This window comes from Rhinoderma darwinii, chromosome 6 (genome assembly GCF_050947455.1).
Source record: "Rhinoderma darwinii isolate aRhiDar2 chromosome 6, aRhiDar2.hap1, whole genome shotgun sequence".
NCBI classification, from domain to species: Eukaryota; Metazoa; Chordata; class Amphibia; order Anura; family Rhinodermatidae; genus Rhinoderma; species Rhinoderma darwinii.
In genome coordinates, this window is record NC_134692.1 from 117,963,177 (window position 1) to 117,987,165 (window position 23,989).

The 23,989-nt window shown below is 39.5% G+C and overlaps 1 protein-coding gene across 1 annotated transcript in view; it reads left to right on the forward strand.

Annotated features, from left to right (window-relative positions):
* Positions 1–687: 687 nt before the first annotated feature.
* Positions 688–23,989, forward strand: part of XYLT1 (xylosyltransferase 1) — a 281,800-nt gene continuing 258,498 nt past the window's right edge. Inside the window, exon 1 of the mRNA XM_075830169.1 lies at positions 688–1,002. Coding sequence (XP_075686284.1) covers positions 733–1,002 — 270 coding nt within the window. The 5' untranslated portion in view covers positions 688–732. The remainder of the gene's footprint in view (positions 1,003–23,989) is intronic.

Genomic DNA, 23,989 nt, shown 5'->3' on the forward strand with positions numbered 1-23,989 from the left:
TCCCCCTGTATGTATAGTGTATGTATCCCCCTGTATGTGTACTGTATGTATCCCCCTGTATGTATACTGTATGTATCCCCCTGTATGTATACTGTATGTATCCCCCTGTATGTCTACTGTATGTATCCCCCTGTATGTCTACTGTATGTATCCCTCTGTATGTATACTGTATGTATCCCCCTGTATGTATCCCTCTGTATGTATACTGTATGTATCCCCCTGTATGTATACTGTATGTATCCCCCTGTATGTATACTGTATGTATCCCCCTGTATGTATCCCCCTGTATGTATACTGTATGTATCCCCCTGTATGTATTCCCCTGTATGTATACTGTATGTATCCCCCTGTATGTATACTGTATGTATCCCCCTGTATGTATACTGTATGTATCCCCCTGTATGTATACTGTATGTATCCCCCTGTATGTATACTGATTGTATCCCTCTGTATGTATCCCCCTGTATGTATACTGTATGTATCCCCCTGATCCTGTCAGGTAGGTATCGGCTCATACCCAGCACACACCGCCTGGCATTGGGGTGTGAGATTTCTTGGTGATGAATACCACCTTGTCCCTGTGGCTCCCGTACATCCCCCACCTCTTGGAGCAGAGGAGGGGGCTCCGCCTGCCACATTGCAGCTCCCTCCTATTTCTGGTGACGTCTCCCTCCTGTCTGTGTGAGGAGAGAGGCTGAGGATCGGCTGCCGGGCTCTGCTGAGTGAGTGAAGATGGTGGTGGCGGTGGCATCATGCCCTCGCAGGTTGGCCAGACGTTCCCGCTCGGCTATAGCGGCGGCTCTCACCGTCCTTCTCATCCAGACTCTCATCGTGTGGAATTTCAGCAGCCTGGATTCTGGGGACGAGCAGCGAGGAGGAGGAGGTGGAGGAGGGGGCAGCAGCCGGGAGAAGAGGGACAGGGGCAGCCACAGAGATGAGCCCCGGCTAGGACATGAGCAGCGCCGCAGAGGAGCAGCAGGAGCCCTGCACAACCAAGCTCAGGTAGGTGCTAGCATGGCATCACTGGCACTGCTGCCTGGGCACCAGGGGTGCAGGCTGGCTCCTGTGCATCTCACGGTGCACTGTCTATACATTCCGTGCAGAGGAATGCAGGGCTCATAGGGTTACACTGAGAGGGACACTGGGTATTAGTCTTTACCCTGGCACAAGGTGATGGTCTTCTCTGGTGGCTCTTGATGGCTCATGTTGCTTTGTCTGGATGGATACCCAATTGAATGGAAACTTTTCAGAGTCCTGTGGCATTGTTGTAGGGGGTACGTGTACTTATGCTGGCCATACATGGTGCAACCTGTCACAATGATGACGAAAATGTGTGTACGGTGGCGGGTTGGTCGCTTTGTGTGTGGTGAACGATCGGGTAAAATGGTGGCGTGCAAAATTTAGGTCGTAGGTAAGAAGAAACCTGTTCGTATGTGAGGTTCTCCTAATAGTTTCTAAACCGCCATCAAAAAGTGCGTCCGTATAATAGACCATGAATGGATGAGCCGTCTGGCCAATATGGTAACATTGATGGTCATACCGCTAATCGACATGTCTGCGCTCGTTCACCTACGACATTATCTTTACATGTGTGGCTTCCATTACCGTACCTGAGAAGAATTGCTGATTGTTTCCTCAAAGCCCCTATCTCAGCCGGTCATAGAACGACACGACGACTCTGATCAATGATCGATATTTCTATCATTATAAAGTGTGTATTATCAATCATCGTACCGGGTGAGATGTACCTGATGACAATTCGCTATGGCGCACGTTGAACACCTTGGTCAGTAACCGAGAACTTAAATTTCGAATGATTAAAAAATATCTGATTGTTTCTAATTTTGACACATTTTTTTTAGAAAAATTGCAACTATGGCCGGCTTTACTTGAATGCCACAGTAGGCAAAGCGGGCATCACTGCCACTTGACTGAGTTTAAATAGTCTATTGAGGCAGGCATGGAATGAATGGGAGCCTGGCTCCTATCATAGAGGCTGTGTGTGTGTGGATGTTGGGGGCTTCATGCAAACATCATGTGTGGCCTCTATTGTAGCATTTGTGTGATCTGTTCGGCTGGAAATATCAGACGAGTTCCCCGGCGGAGTGCGACTTTCTTGTGTGATGTGCCGCTCAGATGTTTGCTTGTTCTAGCATGAGAAAGTGACAGAATGACACAGATTGAGATGCAGCAGTGGGGGCTTCCTCAGCCATTTTTACATCTCTGTGAGATACTAGAGGTGACGAGAGACGGGGGTGTTCCACCCTATAGAAGATCTGATAAAGCAGGGTACCTACATTATGTAATATCACTTATTTAAGAGGTGCTATGTAGGGGTCGGCATTATATCATGAGCCGGTTCTACTGCTATAAATGTCATTCTATCCATAGGAGGATGACTACTCCCAACAAATACAGGGTAACCATATCATCTGTCTGAGCCATAAATCCATCAGTATCATTTTATACAACCTTATATCACATAACACACACAGGCTTCCAGGCATATGTTTGTCTTTATTTTTTATTATCTGTAGTATTTTATATTTAGCTGCTAAATATTATTATTATTATTATTATTATTATTATTATTATTTTTTGTGTATTTTATGTCAAGACTCGTCGTCTTCTTTTCTACCATTTACAGCGGGTCCTCTACCTTCCAGTCTTTGGTGTCCTTGACAGTTTTTATAGGAGGAGACTTGAACCTGTTGATTTGCGGCCATATGTTTAACATTGATTTGCAGATGTAGCAGAGCCGAGTTGGCCAGATGTTGCAAAATTGACACAGAACTGAGATGTCATTTTGAATTATTTCATTTTTTTTTTTTTGCCTAGAACTGCAGATAAACCTAATAGATGTTGACTTCATAGCTTTAAATGAAAATAAAGAAATAAATCATCTCTAATACCTCAGAGTGGGAGATTAGACATCAAAGAGAGTACGACTCCTACCAAATTTGGGATATGGGAATGAGGATTATTATTTGTATAATAGCACATGATGTCCTTAGATCATTTTTATGGGGTAAAATGACTGTGACATCTTTTAATTCCGGAGGTCTGGGAATTGTGATGGCTCTCCAGCTGTTGGGTGACTACAACTCCCAGCATGCTTTGGTTATGTCATGTAAAATTTGGTTCTGTCCATAGGTGGCTTTGTTACCTGACTTTTCTGCAGGTTTCTATAATGACTCTACCTATAGAAGGTGATTCTGGTGACAGCAGGGAGTGTGTACTTAATGTCAACACTGAGGAGGGGATTAAGAGCACAGATCCTGTAATCTGTTCCCCAGACCCCCACTAAGACACTTGAGAAACATAGAAAGAGAATAAATTGAACGCAGATTTTAATAGCAATGACACAAAGTAATGGTGGTGACTGGAGAACATTCTGCATATGGAGAACACTTTATATTTTGTACATTTTGTTCATTTTTAGAATTGTGCTCTGTTTTAAATTTAGAAAAAATAAAAATACTAAAAAAGACAAGAAAAAAAAGTTACTAAAAATCCTTTCCTGTCAAATAGTTAATCTCTTTATTTAACCATGTTGGGGGAAAGCTGGGTGACAACTAATATGACTGCCATTACAGCTACTAAAGGTTTGGGAATTCTGAATTGTCACCCAGATTTCTCAGTCTCTTGGCAGGTAAAAATAACGTAGAAAATATGCCATTCAGGAGTCTGGGACAGCTGGATGACCACCCTAGTTTGGAAACTGTAATGGAGCAATATTGTGTGTCTTCCAGCTTTCCTACAAACTCCTATAACTAAGGCTGGGTTCACACGACCTATTTTCAGACGTAATGGAGACGTTTTACGCCTCGAATTACATCTGAAAAAACGGCTCCAATACGTCGGCAAACATCTGCCCATAGCTTGCAATGGGCTTTACGATGTACTGTGCCGACGACCTGTCATTTGTCGCGTCGCTGTCAAAAGACATCTCGTAAAATTACAGCCTCGTCAAAAGAAGTGCAGGACACTTCTTGGGACGTTTTTGGAGCCATTTTCTCATAGACTCCAATGAAAACAGCTCCAAAAACGGCCTTAAAAAAACGCTGCGAGTTGCTCAAAAAACGTCTGAAAATCAGGGGCTGATTTCCCCTGAAAAGAGCTCTGTATTTTGAGACGTCTTTGACTCTACGTGTGAACATACCCTAAGAATGAACTAATTTGTATGGCTCTGTTCACACTAGTGTTATGGCTTCCATTTATGACAGCTGTGAGGGGTCCGTTTTCAAGCGTATACCAACGAATCCTGGCAAACCCCATTGACTTATAATGGGGTCCATCGGTTTTTTTATTGGGTTCCGAAACCAGACTGCGCTATTCTTGCTGTAAGAGGACTTTTCAGAGACTTATATTTACTAGTGATATGTTTAGTTTAGGAGATTCCCTTTAAGTGCCCACTGAACCTATAGATGATGGTCTCCCACCTGGCTCTTCAGCTGTTCGTTGTAGTTTTGCAATAGCTGGAGAGCTACAGGTTGGAGATCACTTCTGGAGAGAGATGTCCTGTAGATGTCTAGAAAAACTTTTTGTGAAATAAAATGTCTCATGCGATACAATATAATATCAAAGTGATACATTGATATAGTAGATGCCATAAAATGACAGGCACCAGTGACAGCCTCCACCTACCATAGTCCGTCAGTGTCGTAGCATGTGCCATATTCTGTCATTTGACATTTAGAGAGATACAGCCAACAAAAAATGTTTTCCCCTTTCTCCTACTTGTACAGTAAGGTGGATTATATAGGGGTTTCCCATAGGTCTTGATATAAAGCCGGTAAATCTATATTAGACAGTTCATCCCGGTAAACCACTGCCCACCATTGTTTTCTTTCTGTTCTCTGAGAAGCCAAAAAAGACATTTCAACCATCAAAACAGTCTAGTGTGTCTGTATCCGCTGCCGTCTATACCATTAACCACAGGGCATTTTTCTAAGAGTGCAATTTTCCAATAGCATCTGACAGATGTTGTCTTGTGAGTGGATTTGTATTACAGTTATTCCGTTTCCTTTGAGAGGATTTAAGATTGCAATATTTCTACTGAAACTAGTAGCGGGGACCCTGATTTCTCAGTGTAAAAACTGTTTGTGGAGCCTTTATATTCCATCTTACAATAATGGGGATCCCTTGTGTGCTGAGCATTGCAGACGCTGCTATTCCGTATAACTCGCTTCTTTCTGATTTTACATTTGTAAACATTAGATCTATCTATCTATCTATCTATCTATCTATCTATCTATCTATCTATCTATCTATCTATCTATCTATCTATCTATCTATCTCTCCATCTCATATCTATCTATCTATCTATCTATCTATCTATCTATCTATCTATCTATCTATCTATCTATCTATCTATCTATCTATCTATCTATCTATCTATCTATCTATCTATCTATCTCTCCATCTCATATCTATCTATCTATCTATCTATCTATCTATCTATCTATCTATCTATCTATCTATCTATCTATCTATCTATCTATCTATCTATCTATCTATCTATCTATCTATCTATCTATCTATCTATCTATCTATCTGATGTATATATTATACAAAAATAATTTGTAATTGTGGGTTTGTTTCAGGAATCTGTTACAAAAATAATAATAATAATAATATATTTGAATATGATTTTTATTACTCTTGTGATTAATTCTTAATTATGTATCATAGTTACATAGTCAGTAAGACTAAAGCTGGTCATATGCATTAGGTTAAAGCCATCTAAACCTGCCATATATGATTTGGGGGCTGTCCGGGGAAGAAGTATCGATCATGTTGGACTTCAACATGCCCTACCCTTTAGGCCCCATGCACACAAACCTGCTTTTGCGGCCGCAATTCCCCCGAAAGTCCACGGGAGAAATGCGACCCCATTTATTCCTATGGGGCCATGCACACGACCGTGGTTTTCACGGTCCGTGCATGGCCCCGGAGCCCAGACCGCAGAACGAACGGGCAAGCCTTAGGCTATGTTCACACGGGGTATTTTGCAGGAGGAATATCTGCCTCAAAATTCCGTTTGGAAGTTTGAGGCAGATATTCCTCTCCCTGCACGCCGATTTTCGCGCCGTTTTTCGCCCGCGGCCATTGAGTGCCGCGGGCATAAAACGGCGAAATACGCTTTCTCTGCCTCCCATTGAAGTCAATGGGAGGTCAGAGGCGGAAGCGCCCGAAGATAGGGCATGTCGCTTCTTTTTCCCGCGAGGCAGTTTTACTGCTCGCAGGAAAAAGACGCCGACGCCTCCCATTGAAATCAATGGGAGGCGTTTTCGGGCCGTTTTTGCCGAGTTTTGCGCCTTGTTCTGCGGTCCGGGCTCATTGAAAATATTGGTCAGGGCCATGTGCACAGCCCGTGATTTGCTGGCGGCTCGCGGCTGTCACTCCGTGGCCGGCCGACCCGGATATCACAGCCGTGCACATGGCTACGGTCGTGTGCATGATGCCTTATTCTGCTGTGAGATAAGCCACAGTTAGGCCTTATTCACACGAATGTGTCAGTTTTGCGCGCGTAAAACATACTGCGTTTTTCCTGCATTGTAGTTCCGTGTGGCACTCGTGTAGGGTGCGCGTCTGCGTTTTTTACGCGCGTATGTCACAAGTTTTTTATGTCAGCAAAAAAAAATGGAAGGAGGTGTTTTCTTTTTCCCTCATCATTTCTTTAGCAACTGTTGCGTGAAAAACACGGACAGCACACGGATGACGTCCGTGTGATGTCCGTTTTTTTCACTATCCATTGACTTCAATGGGTGAGCGATGCACAAATAATGCACAAGAATAGGACAGTCAGTGAGTTTCACGCAGCATAGGTCCGTGTGATGTCCGTTGTTTTAACGCGTGTAGCACGGACATGGAATACGCTCGCGTGAATAAGACCTTAGGGTAAGTTCACTCGTAGCATAAACACTGCAGAATTTCCGACTTCTTTTTCTGCAGGTTTTATACGCAGCGTATGGATGAGGTTTGTTTATTCTCATCCTCTTTACTGCTACTGTAATACGCTGTGAAATTTTTGCACGGAAAATGCGGTTGGACACTATGTGTAAACATGGCTTTAGGGTGCAGTCACATGCGACAGTTTTTGTTGCAGACATTTCTGTGACTGAAAATCAGTGCAAAGGAAAATTTCAACAATACGGCTTAGGCCTGGTCCACATTTCGTTTTAGTCCTACGTTTAGTGTGTACGCTAAACATGTCCATAGGGCTTCATTTGCCCAATGGAGGCCAAAAGAGTGTCCTTGCTGCCTTCATTGGGCTGGTATATGTCAGTATACCTTTTTTTCTTGAGCATAGAATAAAGTTTTAGACTTCGCTTTTCCATTTTGAGGGATTCTGCAAAAAAACTTCTCATGCATGAGATCCTATGTGTGACGGATGTCTCTGTATGGCATCCGTCAGAGGTATACATTAAATGCATACCTGGGCAGAGCATCAGACAGCTCTCTGCCCGGGGATTCTGGCCCTGGGTAAGCCCCTGACATCACTGTCCATATATGGACAGTGATGTCAGGGGCTTTGAACTGTTCAACGATCCAATATATATATGTATATATATATATATATATATATATATGTGTGTGTGTGTGTGTGTGTATATATGCTTGAGAAAAGAAAGGCCCACATCGTGGCTGAAACGTCGCACTTTTTTATGGGTGATAAAAACTATTTTCACTGACAAATTTGTGTGGAGTGCTGCCTATCTTCCGTATATATATATATATATATATATATATGTATATATATACCTGAAAGCCTATGCAAACCGCGCCCCACCCCCCCCCCAAAAAAAATTTTTTTTTTTAAAAAGAAGCCATACCTTGAGCATTTGCCATTTTGAAGCTCAAAATAAACACTGACCTCAAAAACGCTACAAAAGTGCCACAAACCAAAATGCTGTGTACGTAGACATTTAGACTTTAAAGTAACATCTGACTGCAGCGTTTTTGGGGTAAAATAGACACCATCGAAAATGCAAGTAAACGCTGTGTGTGAATCCAGTCTAATCCAGCCATGTGCAAGAACACAAATACGCGGCGACTTTGGCTAAGAACGCTGTGTTGTCCTGTCTGCATCGCAGGTAATGAAAGTGAATGCGACTGAATTGCGACCCGCAGGTTGTGGAGACTGTAAGGGCATGACCACACGTGGCGGATTTCCTCCGCAACTGTCCGCATCAATGCCGCACAGAATCTGCGTTGCAGATTCTGCTGCGGATCTGCACAAAATGTGCAGTAAATTGATGCGGACTAGCTGCTGCGGACTGCGGGAAAAGTACTTCCCTTCTCCCTATCAGTGCAGGATAGAGAGAAGGGACAGCACTTTCCCTTGTGAAAGTCAAAGAAATTCATACTTACCGGCCGTTGTCTTGGTGACGCGTCCCTCCTTCGGCATCCAGCCCGACCTCCCTGGATGACGCGGCAGTCCATGTGATCGCTGCAGCCTGTTATTGGCCTGTGATTGGCTGCAGCCGTCACTTAGACTGAAACGTCATCCTGGGAGGCCGGACTGGAGACAGAAGCAGGGAGTTCTCGGTAAGTATGAACTTCAATTTTTTTTACAGGTTGCTGTATATTGAGATCGTAGTCACTGTCCAGGGTGCAGAAACAGTTACTGCCGATCGCTTAACTCTTTCAGCACCCTGGACAGTGACTATTTACTGACGTCTCCTAGCAACGCTCCCGTAATTACGGGAGCCCCATTGACTTCCTCAGTCTGGCTGTAGACCTAGAAATACATAGGTCCAGCCAGAATGAAGAAATGTCATGGCAAAAAAGCAAGACGCATCCGCAGCACACATAACATGTGCATGACAGCTGCGGACTTCATTGCGGAATTTAGAATCTCCATTGAAGTCAATGGAGAAATTCCGCCATGAGTCCGCCACTGCTCCGCAACAGACAGAGCATGCTGAGGACACCAAATTCCGCTCCGCAGCCTATGCTCCGCAGCGGAATTTTACGCCTCGTCTAAACGAACACTTCTAAATAGAAGTGGAAGGCAATGGAGAAACGGCTCCGCTGCGGATTAACGCTGCGGAGTGTCCGCAGCGGAATTTAAGTGAAATTCCGCCACGTGTGAACCCAGCCTTATCCTGCTAGATTTTTGCGACTGTTGTGTCGTGTCAACCTGCAGGTCGCAACCCGGCCACATTCTCGTTCATTACTACGATGCAGGCAAATCTTTGGTCATACAACCTGTGTCGTACCTAAAGTCGCCGTGTCGCCTTAGTCATAGAACAAAATTGGAATGTGAACAAATCAGTAGTTGCTTGTAAATGTCTTGAGGTTGTGTTCATGTTAATTTATTATGGGCTGTCTGACATGAATGTTTTTGTGACTCTTAAGAATGAATCTGTTTAACAGTTGTATTATTTAAATATCAGATCTGACTATTCCCAGCAATTAGTGAAGTGTTTGTTGTGATTGTACGAGACAGAGACGAAGTCCCAGCAAAACAGTAAAGTAGTGTGTGCGGTGGAATGCAAAACGATTGAAAAACATGGAAATCCCATTATCATGATACATAATAAGGGACAATACATTATAGTGTCTTTATGGTATAACATACTTGCCTACAGGATCCCAAAGAGACAGGATTACTGCAAATTTGTGATATGTATGTGATAGGATGCTATAAGGGGATCCAACACTTGTTGAATATATTATGATGTTGAGGGATTTGAAGATGTTTTGAGTGTTACCAACCAGTGGAACTACTGATTACACGTAAAACCACTATACAAAAACTCGATCTCTCAGAGGACCAACAGTACAAACAAACAAAAAGACAAGAACAAAGTCACAAACAAGAATCTGGAAAGAGTTTAGCACATGCCAGAACCAGCACCGGAGTAATCCAGGCCTGAAGTATATATAGGCCTAAGAAAAGCCCAAATTAACCAGGCCAAGCTAAATGATGACCAAATCTAAACCCAGACCAAAGGCATTGCCTAGGATGTTTTGAGCATTAAGATTTAGGTTTTGCTTCAAGTAAAAGTCTATTGTAAAAGTCAGCCATAACTTATGTGTTTGAAACCTCTCCCTTCCTTAGATTGGATTTCCAAAATAATTTTAGAATTGCATTCAAAGGGCTACGGTAACCATTCAGTTTATTTTGGTAAAATCCACTGTGGAGGTCTTGAAGTTTATTAATATTCTTAAAGAAGAGTCTCGGAAGTGGTGCACATAGACTGGATTCCTGGGATACACACAGCTCAGGATTCTGCCTAGTGTCATGTACTGGATTATACAGAGGCATGGGTGTAAATAACTGTTGGATATTATTCTTTACACTAAGGTGATATTTTGAGCTAGTCTCCAGGCTGCCATCAGATGTGTGAAAATCTTCACATTTGTCTCTCTGTATGATTCTGTTATATTCTATGAGGTGTTCTTGGCAGAAAAGAAATTAAAAGGACATTTCTAAATATGATTTCTATATATGTTTAAAAGATAAACTTAGGGTAGACTTAATATCGAGATTAGACTTAATGTGTTATGTTCGTCACATAAAGGAATGTCATATCGCTAGGGTGTGGCATCAGTTTTTGATTGGTGGAAGTCTGACTGCCGGGACGCCCACCGATCCTTGGATTGAAGTGTTTCCGCATCACTGATTTAGCTTCACAGTTTTTCCCTGCAAAGTGGCGCTCTTGGCCTCTGTCCGTGCAATGAGCCTCAGCTTAGCACTCTTCACTTAAATGGAACTATGCTGCTGCACCATATATTTCCGTGATGGGAGTGATCACTTTAATATAGAGATTACTTTTCAGTTGCTAGAATGATCTCTCAATTAGCCATTAAAAATGTGCCTTTATTAATTTCTATTTACAAAAAAGCCCCCAAACTATAGAACTAAAAAGATCCTTCTACTCAGTGGTGGACTGGAGAAATGACCATGGCTATAAAGTGTGTCTCTCTAGATCTAGTGGACCCAGCATGCCTGTGCATTAAATGGACAGCTAATTTTTTTCAATGGGCACCATGTAATGCTTCATTTCCCCTGTGGTGGCGCTGCAGGGGACTTAAATACTTGCAGCCAGGTTCCCCTGGAGATTACAGTTGATAACTGGGGTCCCAACAGCGGGTAACTCTATGATCAGCTTATTTTTGGTGGACCCTTTAAACAAAAAGTAATTGTGAGTAGAAGATGACCCCTACACTACTTATGCTGCAGATGTGTTTAAAATAGTGACCCCTAATGGTCACATTATCATGGAAAAAGTGGAGAAATTTACCATAATATACCATTGATTGTATTGATAGTACACTTAGTTTTTTAATATACTATAGCCTCCTCTCACTGGTATGAATTTATAGATTTCCTGTTTTCTACAGATGTACTACTACTTTGACCTTTACCTGGTAATTGTTTTTTGTAGACCTGTTAGCGTCCTCCAAGATACTGGAGAAAGTTTTACAGACACTTATAATTAAGGATATAAAACATTTCGATTGCCATAAACAAATCAGACCATCGTTTCCATATTTTCTCATCATATATATGCACAGATTTTTTTGATTGAAAAAATATTTCAATTGAATCATCAATGGGTGTGGTTGCATTTTGCATTGCACAGCATAGGAAATTGTAATGGGAATGAGCTCCACTTTAGTATGATAATCCCATAGACTGCATGGTATTTTCTATCTTTGAAGAGAACCTGTCAGCTCTTCTTATTTGCCATAAAATAACAACTAGGGTATGTTCACAAGGCCTATTTTCGGCCGAAAAACTGGAAGCAGAACACCTCCAAACATCTGCCCATTGATTTCAATGGGAAAAACGGCGTTCTGATCCGACGGGCCGTTTTTTTACGCGGCCGTTTTTCAAAACGGTCGCTTAAAAAAACGGCCGCGAAAAAGAAGTGCAGGTCACTTCTTGGGACGTTTTTGGAGCCGTTTTTCATTGACTCTATTGAAAACAGCTCCCAAAACGTCTGTAAAAAACGCAGCGAAAATCGCGAGTGGCTTAAAAAACGTCTGAAAATCAGGAGCTGTTTTTCTTTGAAAACAGCTCCGTATTTTCAGAAGTTTTCGACTCAGCGTGTAAACATACCCCTACTCTGGAGCATCTTTTCGTAGAACTCTGCATTGTGCTGTTTCTCTGTTGTTCCTCCTGGAAATGTATAAATTTCTTGACAACTGTGTGTCTCTATTCTCCATGTCAATAGAATGTGTCCCTCCACAGTCTGTCACTGTCAGCACAGTGACAATGGTGTGTGACTGTGACAAACCCCATTGACAAGGGACATTGTAACACCCAGTTGTCAATTTATCCATTCATTTCCATGAGGAATAACAGGGGGATTGCACAGTACAGAGTTCTAAGAAAATGAAAAATAGCACTACAGTTTAGAAAAAAAATTCTGTCTTTGAAGAGAACCTGTCAGCTCTTTTTATTTGTCATAAAATAACAACTACTTTTGGGGCATCTTTTTTTAGAACTCTGCATTGTACTGTTCCTCTGTAACTCCTCCTCGAATTGTATGAATAATTTGACAACTGGGTGTCACCATTCCCCATGTCAATAGAATGTGTCCTGCACAGTCTGGCACAGGGACAATGGTGTGTAACAATGACATACCCCGTTGACAAGGGAGATTGTAACACCCAGTTGTTAATTGATCCATACATTTCCAAGAGGAATAATAGAGGAACGGCACAATGCAGAGTTCTAAGAAAAGGTGCTCCAGAAATGGGGAATCTAGGTATTTCCTGAAACAGACATGTCTTTTTTTACATAAAAGTTTACGTTTATAGACAATAAATACTGCCAAATTGTTTTGAAAAATATATATATATTTGAATATATTGAACACTGCCGATGGTTTGGTTTATATTTATAGGGGGGAAAAAAGGACAATTTACAAGTAAATTCATGGTAAAATAATCATTAATGGAACATTATCACTTTCTCACATGTTTTGAGAATAGAAGGAAAGGTGTAAAATGAGCGCTTTGGATAATCGGTTTGACAGCCATTTTGCACCATCTTGTTTGAATGCATTGTCTTACGCAGCCTCAGGGTTGGAGTCAATGAGGTGAACGAAAAAGTGAGATCTGAATGTTAATCTGGAGACACACACCTATCTATGGCACATAGACAGGGACGCCATCTGTTGCCTTCTGCATAGAAAATATATGAGGATGAGGAAGACGGCTTTTTATTAATGTCATATGTCATGAAGTACCAAAGGGTTTTTAGCATTCGCTGTTAAAAGTCATTGCACAAATGCCAACGCTTTTGTTAATATGTCGGCTCATTGAGATGTAACTCTTGCCTGGTGGTATTAAATAAGGTTTTTATGCAAACTACTTCTGTCTTCTTAGAGCTCATGAAAACATGGATTGCAGCAGCCAGATATTTTCCGCACTCGTTCTAATTACCAGTCGCTAATTGGTTTTGTATTAACAAAACGTCTAGAAGAATGCATTTCTCAAATACCGGATCTTTACAAATGAAAGGAAAATATTGGTTTCCTTTTTTCAAGCGTATTTTGCAATTATGGAATTGGAGAAGCAAAACTTCAATAAGTCTCACTACCCAAGCAATTTCCAAATTGTCTTTTCAGCCGCTGATAATTAATGTAGGTTCCAAAACGCTAAGTGAGAATTTACACCGCACTAGAAATGTTCATTGCTTTATTGTACAATTCGGTATAAAATAACTTTTCTCTTTTTTTTTCCCGTATTTAGTTTGTATAAATTAGCTAAATTTCTAATGTCTTCTGGCAAAGACTGCTGACACGCAGAATTGTTTACTATGTATATAGACTGCTGAGAGAATCATAAAGAAATAATCAGTTCGGCTTCACTTTGCTGAGTCATTTTTGCAACTTTTTCCTGTTTTGTTGTGAGATGAAACTTTTTTTTCATATTTTTAAAGGGGTTGTTGTATAAAGACCCGTTCCATATGTCCTAATAGTGCATGTAGCTGTCATTGAGGGGGGATCCTGCTTGGAACCCCCACTCTATAAGCCATAGCGGGAAGTCACCATGGCGGACTATTCATGTATCACATGGTTGGCCGTTCATTTGAATAACCAGCATGTAATACTATATTTGCCCTGGAGCCGGTGCTGCAGGGAAATGTATATATGAGTAAACTATCATCCAGCGGTAACGGGTGATTGCCAGGGGTTCTTGGAACTTGACCCGCAGCGATCAGCTGAGTCCTGGGGTGGCTGTTATTGGAGAAGGGGTTTGCTTCATGGGAAAACTCCTTTAAACACAACTTCGAAAAGTGACAGGGGTGAATAAAATGTAATATACCAGAATGTGCAGACACAATGACCTCCAGCTTTTTAAATTGGTCATCTATAATATTTTTAATATCCCATGATTAAAAATCAACCTGCTGCTGTTGACAGATCTTATTATGGCTTTACTTAATGTATTATTATGAGTTATTTTAATTATAGCTGGTGTGAATACGGAACACAGCATGGATCAATAAAACATGAACTTCCATGTAGTCTGATGCATATATGAACTTAATCTTAATGGTTAATGAGCTGCCGAGGGTGTTGAGGTGTTAATGAGCAAATCGGACCCTCAGCCCATTCACAATATGACACCAGTGTGTACTCAAAGCGCTAAATAGAGACACAATATAAGACTGACATATCCATCAACTGCAACTTGCTGATGGTTTCCATGTTGCAACGGGATATTTCATTCTACATCGCACAACTGAATTGAAGGATTTTTCTATTATTGCTCACTAGCAATGAATGAACCCCATTTTTCTACATTGAGTTAGCAGAGAATTGATTAGTGTAAATTATTATCTCAGGTCTCAATCAGATTTTAAACTGTTCAGACCTAATATTTATTACAGCTGAGAGTTTTCTACATTTATTATATTTAGTCTAGTCTAGATTAGGCTTTGTTCACATTGAAATTCAATGGAAACGGAAACCTATGGTTTCCGTTTGTGTCAGTCAGGGCTCTTTTCTGAAGGAAACCTCCGATTGAACGTCAGAATAGAGCCCGAACAGATATGTGAACGAGGCCTAAGAGAGGTAAGTGATTCAAGTTAATAACTTAGACGTGATCGTTGTTAGTTGGTCTTTGCTTTCATCAGAGCCGTCAGTGCAGTTATTTGACAGAATCGACATGACAGCAGGATACAGCTTCCATGAATACAAGATTCATAGGAGTTGTAGCTTAAAAAGTGAAAAAAAAAATTAAAAAGTCAATTTTAAAGTTGTTTTAATCACTAAAAACATTGATTTATTTAAAAAAAATAATTAAAAAAAAAATTTGTTCAAAGGTGTACATAGCCTTTAGGCTCACAGAGGATTAATGCATTTACATTGTAGTATTAGGTCTGATGTGTTTTTCAGACTCTGGATGTTAACAAAAATGTTCTTATTCACTGGAATATAGCACAAATCTTGAAAATGGTGAGGAACTTAAACACAAAGTATATTAGAAAATCGTTGATTATATAAAATTTAAGCTTAATTTTACATAAAACTAAAAAGTTCCTTTAAAGGGGTTATCTGGGAAATGAAATTATTTTAGTAGGGGCTGGAAATGAAATAAATAAACAAAAAAAGCAATACTTACCTATCCTCGTGCCCGGTGATCCAGCGCTGAGGCTCCGACGGTACTCACAGCGGTTGTTTACATGCACGTAGCATGTGTCCGCTGCAGCCAATCAGAGGGCTCGATGGGGCTGTTTGCCCTATAAAGAAACCCGTTTAAACCCAGACGCAACTGTGACTTTTATTAACGGACAGCCCAACACCTTAACACATAGCTGGTCCGTAAACCATGAGCTGATCATGAGCCTGTCTCTATTGGGACCTCCTACGATCAGCCGTGATCACCAGGGGGAAGTGGCCGGTAAGCTCTTCGCACAAAATTGTGGTGTCGTTTTTGTGTTGCAGTTTTTCGTCCGGAATGTCCGCTGCGGAAAATTGCTGAGCATTCAGCCGACCTGCTAGCAGGCCGGCCTCCTGGGATGACGTTTCATCCCAGGAGGCCGACCTGGAGGAAGAAACAGACTTCTGAGTAAGTATAAGATTTTTATTTCTTTTTCAGAGTTGCTCCGCCGCAACAACTGCTATTTGTCGTAGGTTTTACCTCCCCATTGAATTCAATGGGAAAAACCCGCAACAAATAAGCAGCGTTTACGCAAATCCAATTGACATGCTGCAGAATAAAACTCTGCACCGCATGTCAATTCCTGAGCGTTTTTTCCGCTCAGTATTTATGCAGCGTGTGGATGAGATTTGTTTTATCTCATCCACTTTGCTGCTACTGTATTATGCTGCAGATTTTCTGCAATGAATTCCATTGCGGAAAATCTGCAGTATTTACGAAATGTGTGAACTGACCCTAAACCCTAAAATCCAGCCCCCCCCCCCCCTTGCCGGAAAAACTGTCTTGCATGAGACTGGTCTTTGGTTAAAAAAAAGGTTGAGTTACCGCTGCTCTAGAGCATGGTTTCCCGAACTGTGGGTTGCGACCCCCTGGGGGGTTGTGTGAAGACCTCTGGGGGGGGGGGGGGGTCGCGAGCCACTGACTGATGTCCAGGTTTCAACTGTATCTGCGTCCTCAGGATGCAGATACAGTTGAAATCAATGCTGGAGCAAGGAGCTGACGGCACCAGACACTATATGCTGCTCTTCTTTCATGCATATCACAAGTGCCATGTTTTCTCGCACCGCAGTCACAAATATGCAGACGTAAAACGTTCAAACCTGCACAGCAGTGACTGGAGAGGCAGCGACCTGGTACGGAAATCGCTGATAAGACAGTGCGGCCGACAGAAATTGTAAAATAATCAGAGTGCGGATAATTTTTGACTCACTCTCGTATGTCACTCCAGAATATTAACGGCATCCTGCCTTCATCACTTCTCATCTAAACCTCACAGAATAAGTCAATCTTTCAGTAAGTAACCTCGTCACATATGGACACAGTAACAAGTCATCTTACACTCATTTCAACCGGGACCAGTCGTTCACAAATCGGATCTTAATTAATTGAGAGCATTATGGCGTGGACAATTTGCTTTGTACTTTTGTGAGCGCTTATTGCAGATGTTCTGTTTTTGCGATGAATACCTATTCATTTGCCATTTTTCAGCCTGAGAGCCAGCTGTTCCAGAAAAGGCATATACAAAACCCATTTACTTGTCATGAAATATTGCAGATGGCAGCGTTTACCGTGTAAAATACCCTCATTACCTGCCATTTGTTTAATTTATACTGGGAATTATTTCTTGTAGTGTTTCTGCTTATGAACAAAAGGGATGTTCTACTGAAGAAAATAAGTATAAGATAATAACGCATGCACTGAAAGCGCTACCCTACGTGTGACTATGGGTAGATGGGTTTAAATCAGGGGTCTCAAACTCGGCCGGGTAAATGGGCCGCACATAGAAAAAATGTGAAGTTGACGGGTCGCATTACTTTTAAATGCAAAAGTATTGTAAATCAATTTGTTATTCTAACTACTATAACAATACTACATTACTATAACAATACTACATTACTATAACAATACTACATTACCATAATAATACTACACTACTATAATAATACTACACTACTATAACAATACTACATTACCATAATACTACATTACTATAATAATACTATATTACTATAATAATACTACATTACTATAATACTACATTACTATAATACTACATTACCATAATAATACTACACTACTATAATAATACTACATTACTATAATACTACATTACTATAATACTACATTACTATAATAATACTACATTACTATAATACTACATTACCATAATAATACTACACTACTATAATAATACTACATTACTATAATACTACATTACCATAATAATACTACACTACTATAATAATACTACATTACTATAATACTACATTACCATAATAATACTACACTACTATAATAATACTACATTACTATAATACTACATTACTATAATAATACTACATTACTATAATACTACATTTACTATAATAATACTACATTACTATAATACTACATTACTATAATAATACTACATTACTATAATACTACATTACTTTAAATGCAAAAGTATTGTAAATCAATTTGTTATTCTAACTACTATAACAATACTACATTACTATAATAATACTACACTACTATATTAATACTACATTACTATAATACTACTTTACTATAATAATAATAATACTACATTACTATAATAATACTACATTACTATAATACTACATTACTATAATAATACTACATTACTATAATACTACATTACTATAATAATACTACATTACTATAATACTACATTACTATAATACTACATTACCATAATAATACTACATTACTATAACAATACTACATTACTATAATACTACATTACTATAATACTACATTACTATAATAATACTACATTACTATAATACTACATTACTATAATACTACATTACCATAATAATACTACACTACTATGATAATACTACATTACTATAATACTACATTACCATAATAATACTACACTACTATAATAATACTACATTACATTACTATAATACTACATTACTATAATAATACTACATTACTATAATACTACATTACCATAATAATACTACACTACTATAATAATACTACATTACTATAATACTACATTACCATAATAATACTACAATACTATAATAATACTACATTACTATAATACTACATTACCATAATAATACTACACTACTATAATAATACTACATTACTATAATACTACATTACCATAATAATACTACACTACTATAATAATACTACATTACTATAATACTACATTACCATAATAATACTACACTACTATAATAATACTACATTACTATAATACTACATTACTATAACAATACTACATTACTATAATAATAATACTACATTACTATAATACTACATTACTATAATAATACTACATTACTATAATACTACATTACTATAATAATAATACTACATTACTATAACACTACTACGTTACCATAATAATACTACATTACTATAACACTACTACGTTACCATAATAATACTACATTACTATAACAATACTACGTTACTATAATAATACTACATTACTATAATAATAATACTACATTACTATAATAATACTACATTACTATAACACTACATTACTATAAGAATACTACATTACTATACTACATTACTATAATAATACTACGTTACTATAATACTACATTACTGTAACAATACTACATTACTATAATAATACTACATTACTACAATACTACGTTACTATAATAATACTACATTACTATAATACTACATTACTATAACAATACTACATTACTATAAGGCCTCATTTACACGAGCGTGTGCGTTTTGCGCGCGCAAAAAACGGTGCGTTTTGCGCGCGCAAAAGGCACTTGGCAGCTCCGTGTGTCATCCGTGTATGATGCGCGGCTGCGTGATTTTCGCGCAGCCGCCATCATAGAGATGAGGCTAGTCGACGCCCGTCACTGTCCAAGGTGCTGAAAGAGCTAACTGATCGGCAGTAACTCTTTCAGCACCCTCGACAGTGAATGCCGAACACAATATACACCAACCTGTGAATAAAAAAAGACTTTCATACTTACCAAGAACTTCCTGCTTCCTCCAGTCCGGTCTCCCGGCCGTTGCCTTGGTGACGCGTCCCTCTCTTGTCATCCGGCCCCACCTCCCAGGATGACGCCGCAGTCCATGAGACCGCTGCAGCCTGTGATTGGCTGCAGCCTGTGCTTGGCCTGTGATTGGCTGCAGCTGTCACTTGGACTGAACTGTCATCCCGGGAGGTCGGACCGGAGTTATCGGTAAGTCAGAACGTCTTTTTTTTTTACAGGTTCATGGATTTTCGGAGCGGAAGTCACTGTCCATGGTGCTGAACCAGTTTAACGCTTTCAGCACCGTGGACAGTGACTGTCTCCTGACGTCGCGTACCCGAACATTTTTTACCGGTTTCGGTCAAAACGAGTTTGGCCGAACCCGGTGAAGTTCGGTGCGCTCATCTCGAATTTGACACTCCGTTTGGATGTTTGTAAACAGAAAAGCACGTGGTGCTTTTCTGTTTACATTCAGGAGTTTGACAGCTCTTGCGCGAATCACGCAGTTCGCACGGAAGTGCTTCCGTGCGGCATGCGTGGTTTTCACGCACCCATTGACTTCAATGGGTGCGTGAGTGCGCGAAAAACGCACGATTATAGAACATGTCGTGAGTTTTTTTCTGCGCACACGCGCTGAGCGCAATTCACGCATCGTCTAAACTGCCCCATTGACTAATATAGATGCGTACGACATGCGTGCAAAGCACGCGCGTCGCACGCGCGTATATTACGTTCGTGTAAATGAGGCCTAACACTACATTACTATAACAATACTACATTACTATACTACATTACTATAATAATACTACATTACTATAATACTACATTACTATAACAATACTGCATTACTATAATACTACATTACTATAATACTACTACATTACTATAATACTACATTACTATAATACTACTACATTACTATAATACTACATCACTATAATACTACTACATTACTATAATACTACATTACTATAACAATGGTACATTACTATATTAACACTACATTACTATAACAAATCTACATTACTATAATATTACATTACTATAACAATACTAAACTACTGTAATGCTACATTACTATAATACTACATTACTATAATAATACTACGTTACTATAATACTACATTACTGTAACAATACTACATTACTATAATAATACTACATTACTATAACAATACTACGTTACTATAATAATACTACATTACTGTAATAATATTACATTACTATAATACTACATTACTATAACAATACTACATTTCTATAACACTACATTACTATAACAATACTACATTACTATAATACTACATTACTATAATAATACTACATTACTATAACAATACTGCATTACTATAATACTACATTACTATAATACTACTACATTACTATAATACTACATCACTATAACAATACTACATTACTATAATACTACATTACTATAACAATACTACATTACTATAACAATGGTACATTACTATATTAACACTACATTACTATAACAAATCTACATTACTATAATACTACTACATTACTTTAATATTACATTACTATAACAATACTAAACTACTGTAATACTACATTACTATAATACTACATTACTATAATAATACTACATTACTCTAACACTACTACGTTACCATAATAATATTACATTACTATAATAATACTACATTACTATAACACTAATACGGTACCATAATAATACTACATTACTATAATACTACTACATTACTATAATACTACATTACTATAACAATACTACATTACTATAATACTACATTACTATAACAATAGTACATTACTATAATAACACTACATTACTATAACAAAACTACTTTACTATAATACTACTACATTACTATAACAATACTACATTACTATATTTACTATAATACTACATTACTATAATACTACATTACTATAACAATAGTACATTACTATAATAACACTACTACATTACTATAACAAAACTACTTTACTATAACAATACTACATTACTATAATAATACTACATTACTATAATAATACTACATTGCTATAATAATACTACATTGCTATAATAATACTACATTACTATAATAATACTACATTGCTATAATAATACTACATTACTATAATAATACTACATTGCTATAATAATACCGCTAGGTTTAAACTTAACAGAAATTTTTCGGTTTACTCCACGTGTTTATTTTAACAATCCAGTTTTCCAGTTTAAGTGTCGCTAAATGCAGTCTGGCTGCTCAGCTGGCAGCGTTTGGCAGACACAAGAATATGAAGATTGGGCAGCCCCTTTTTAGCTAGTGCTACAGTGCCCTCTGTAGATACTGCCACAAACCCACCCAGAGATAATGCCAAGGTGCCCTCTGTAGATAATGCCACAGTGCCCTCTGTAGATAATGCCGCCCGCCTAGATACTGCCACAGTGCCCTCTGTAGATACTGCCACAGTGCCCTCTGTAGATAATGCCTCAGTGCCCTCTGTAGATACTGCCACACACCCACCCATAGATAATTCCACAGTGCGCTCTGTAGATAATGCCATAGTGCCCTCTGTAGATAATGCCACACCCCCCTATATAATGCCACCGTGACCTGTAGATAATGTCACAGTGCACTCTAGTTAATGCCACCACCCCTAGATAATGCCACCGTGCCCTCTGTAGCTAACGCCACAGTGTTCTCTGTAGACAATAATACAGTGCCCTCTGTAATTAATGTCACAGTGCCCTCTGTAGATAATGCTACAGTGCCATCTGTAGATAGTGCCACCGCCCTCCCTATAGAAACTGGCACACACACACACACACACACACACACACACACACACACACACACACACGGTAGATCGCTCATTGGGGCTCCATCTAGGAGTGGAATCCCCAGCTAGAGCATTGCCGACGCGTAGGCCGGGGATTCCTTTGCTGCAGGAGCCCCTGACGTCACTGTCCATAGACAGTGACATCAGGGAATCCTCCTGGTATGTTATGTCAGGGGCAACCCTAGGGCCGGAGTCCCAGAGCAGAGCACTCCATATATGGACAGTGATGTCAGGGGCAATCTCAGAGCGCTAGTAGCGCTCTTCCTTTGACTCCATCTCTGCTTCTGACATCACTGTCCATATATGACAAAAAAGTAGAAATGTGTGCACAGCAGAACTAAACCTCCAGGGTCTAAATGGGTGTCAGCTTCCAGGAATCCGACTGATGGTTGCCCACAATGTAGATGCAAAAAGGAAAAGGAAGCAGCACTCCAGCAAAGATTTAAAGAATCCAGATTTATTCTCCCATATGTGAAACTACGATCGCTCGTCCCCATATATTTCTATCATGTCATGTCGGCATATCCATCTCCCTGTTTACACACTGAGATTTGCTGCCAATAACGATAATATTTGCAGAAATGATATGATCAGCTAATACAATCAGGAATGTTTGCCCAATACTTTGCCCGTGTAAAAGGGCCCTCATAGTCTTTATTGTTCTTGAACTTTCCCCCGATCTTCTCAATGACGGGGCTGCGGCAAGTGATGCGTCACACTTTACTGTTTAGACAGGCAGAGTGACTCCTCTGTAGGAGTGGCTGTGTCTGGTACTGCAGCTCCGAAAAGTACCAATACCAGGAAAAGCTACCTGTACAAATTACCGCGGTTACTGTGTAAACGATGAAGGGGATGTGACACTTGCCAGAGCACTGTGGCCTCTTTATTGTGCTGATCAGTGGGGGTCCCAGAGGTCGGATCCCCATAATAAAACATGATAGGATGTGAGTGTTCAATGACCCTGGGAACCTTTTTAATGGTGTTTGACTGGAGACACACATTGACTATGTCAATTCATGATAAAGTTGGTCACCTTAAAGGCTTTGAGATTTTTATTTAAAAAAAAATTCACTTTCAGTCAGTGTGTTTTGTGCCACTTTCAAATTAGTTTTTATAATAAATTATTTTTACTTTTTGAGATATAGCTGCTCTGTATCCTGTATACAGAGCAGCTGTATCGTTCGCTAAGACCTGAATCTTTCAGTACCGCGGACCTGACGGGTTCAGTATCAGAGGGTTCTGCCTGTTTCCACCTGTAATCTATCAGAAGTAAGGTGGATCCTGCGTGTCAGGGAGACTCAGGAACCGCTTTCACTGAACCCGCAGACCTGATGGGTACAGGATTCAGCGAACAATACAGCTGCTCTGTATACAGGATACAGAACAGATGTATCTCAAAAAGTAAAAATAATTTTTCCTAAAAAATTATTTGAAAGTTGCTCTAAACACACTTTCTGCTAAGACACTCCTCGTTTATAGACACTTTTGAAAGTGTCTAGCGAGGAGCAAACATCTGACTTTTTGGCGCACATAAAAAAACCAGCTAGAATTCT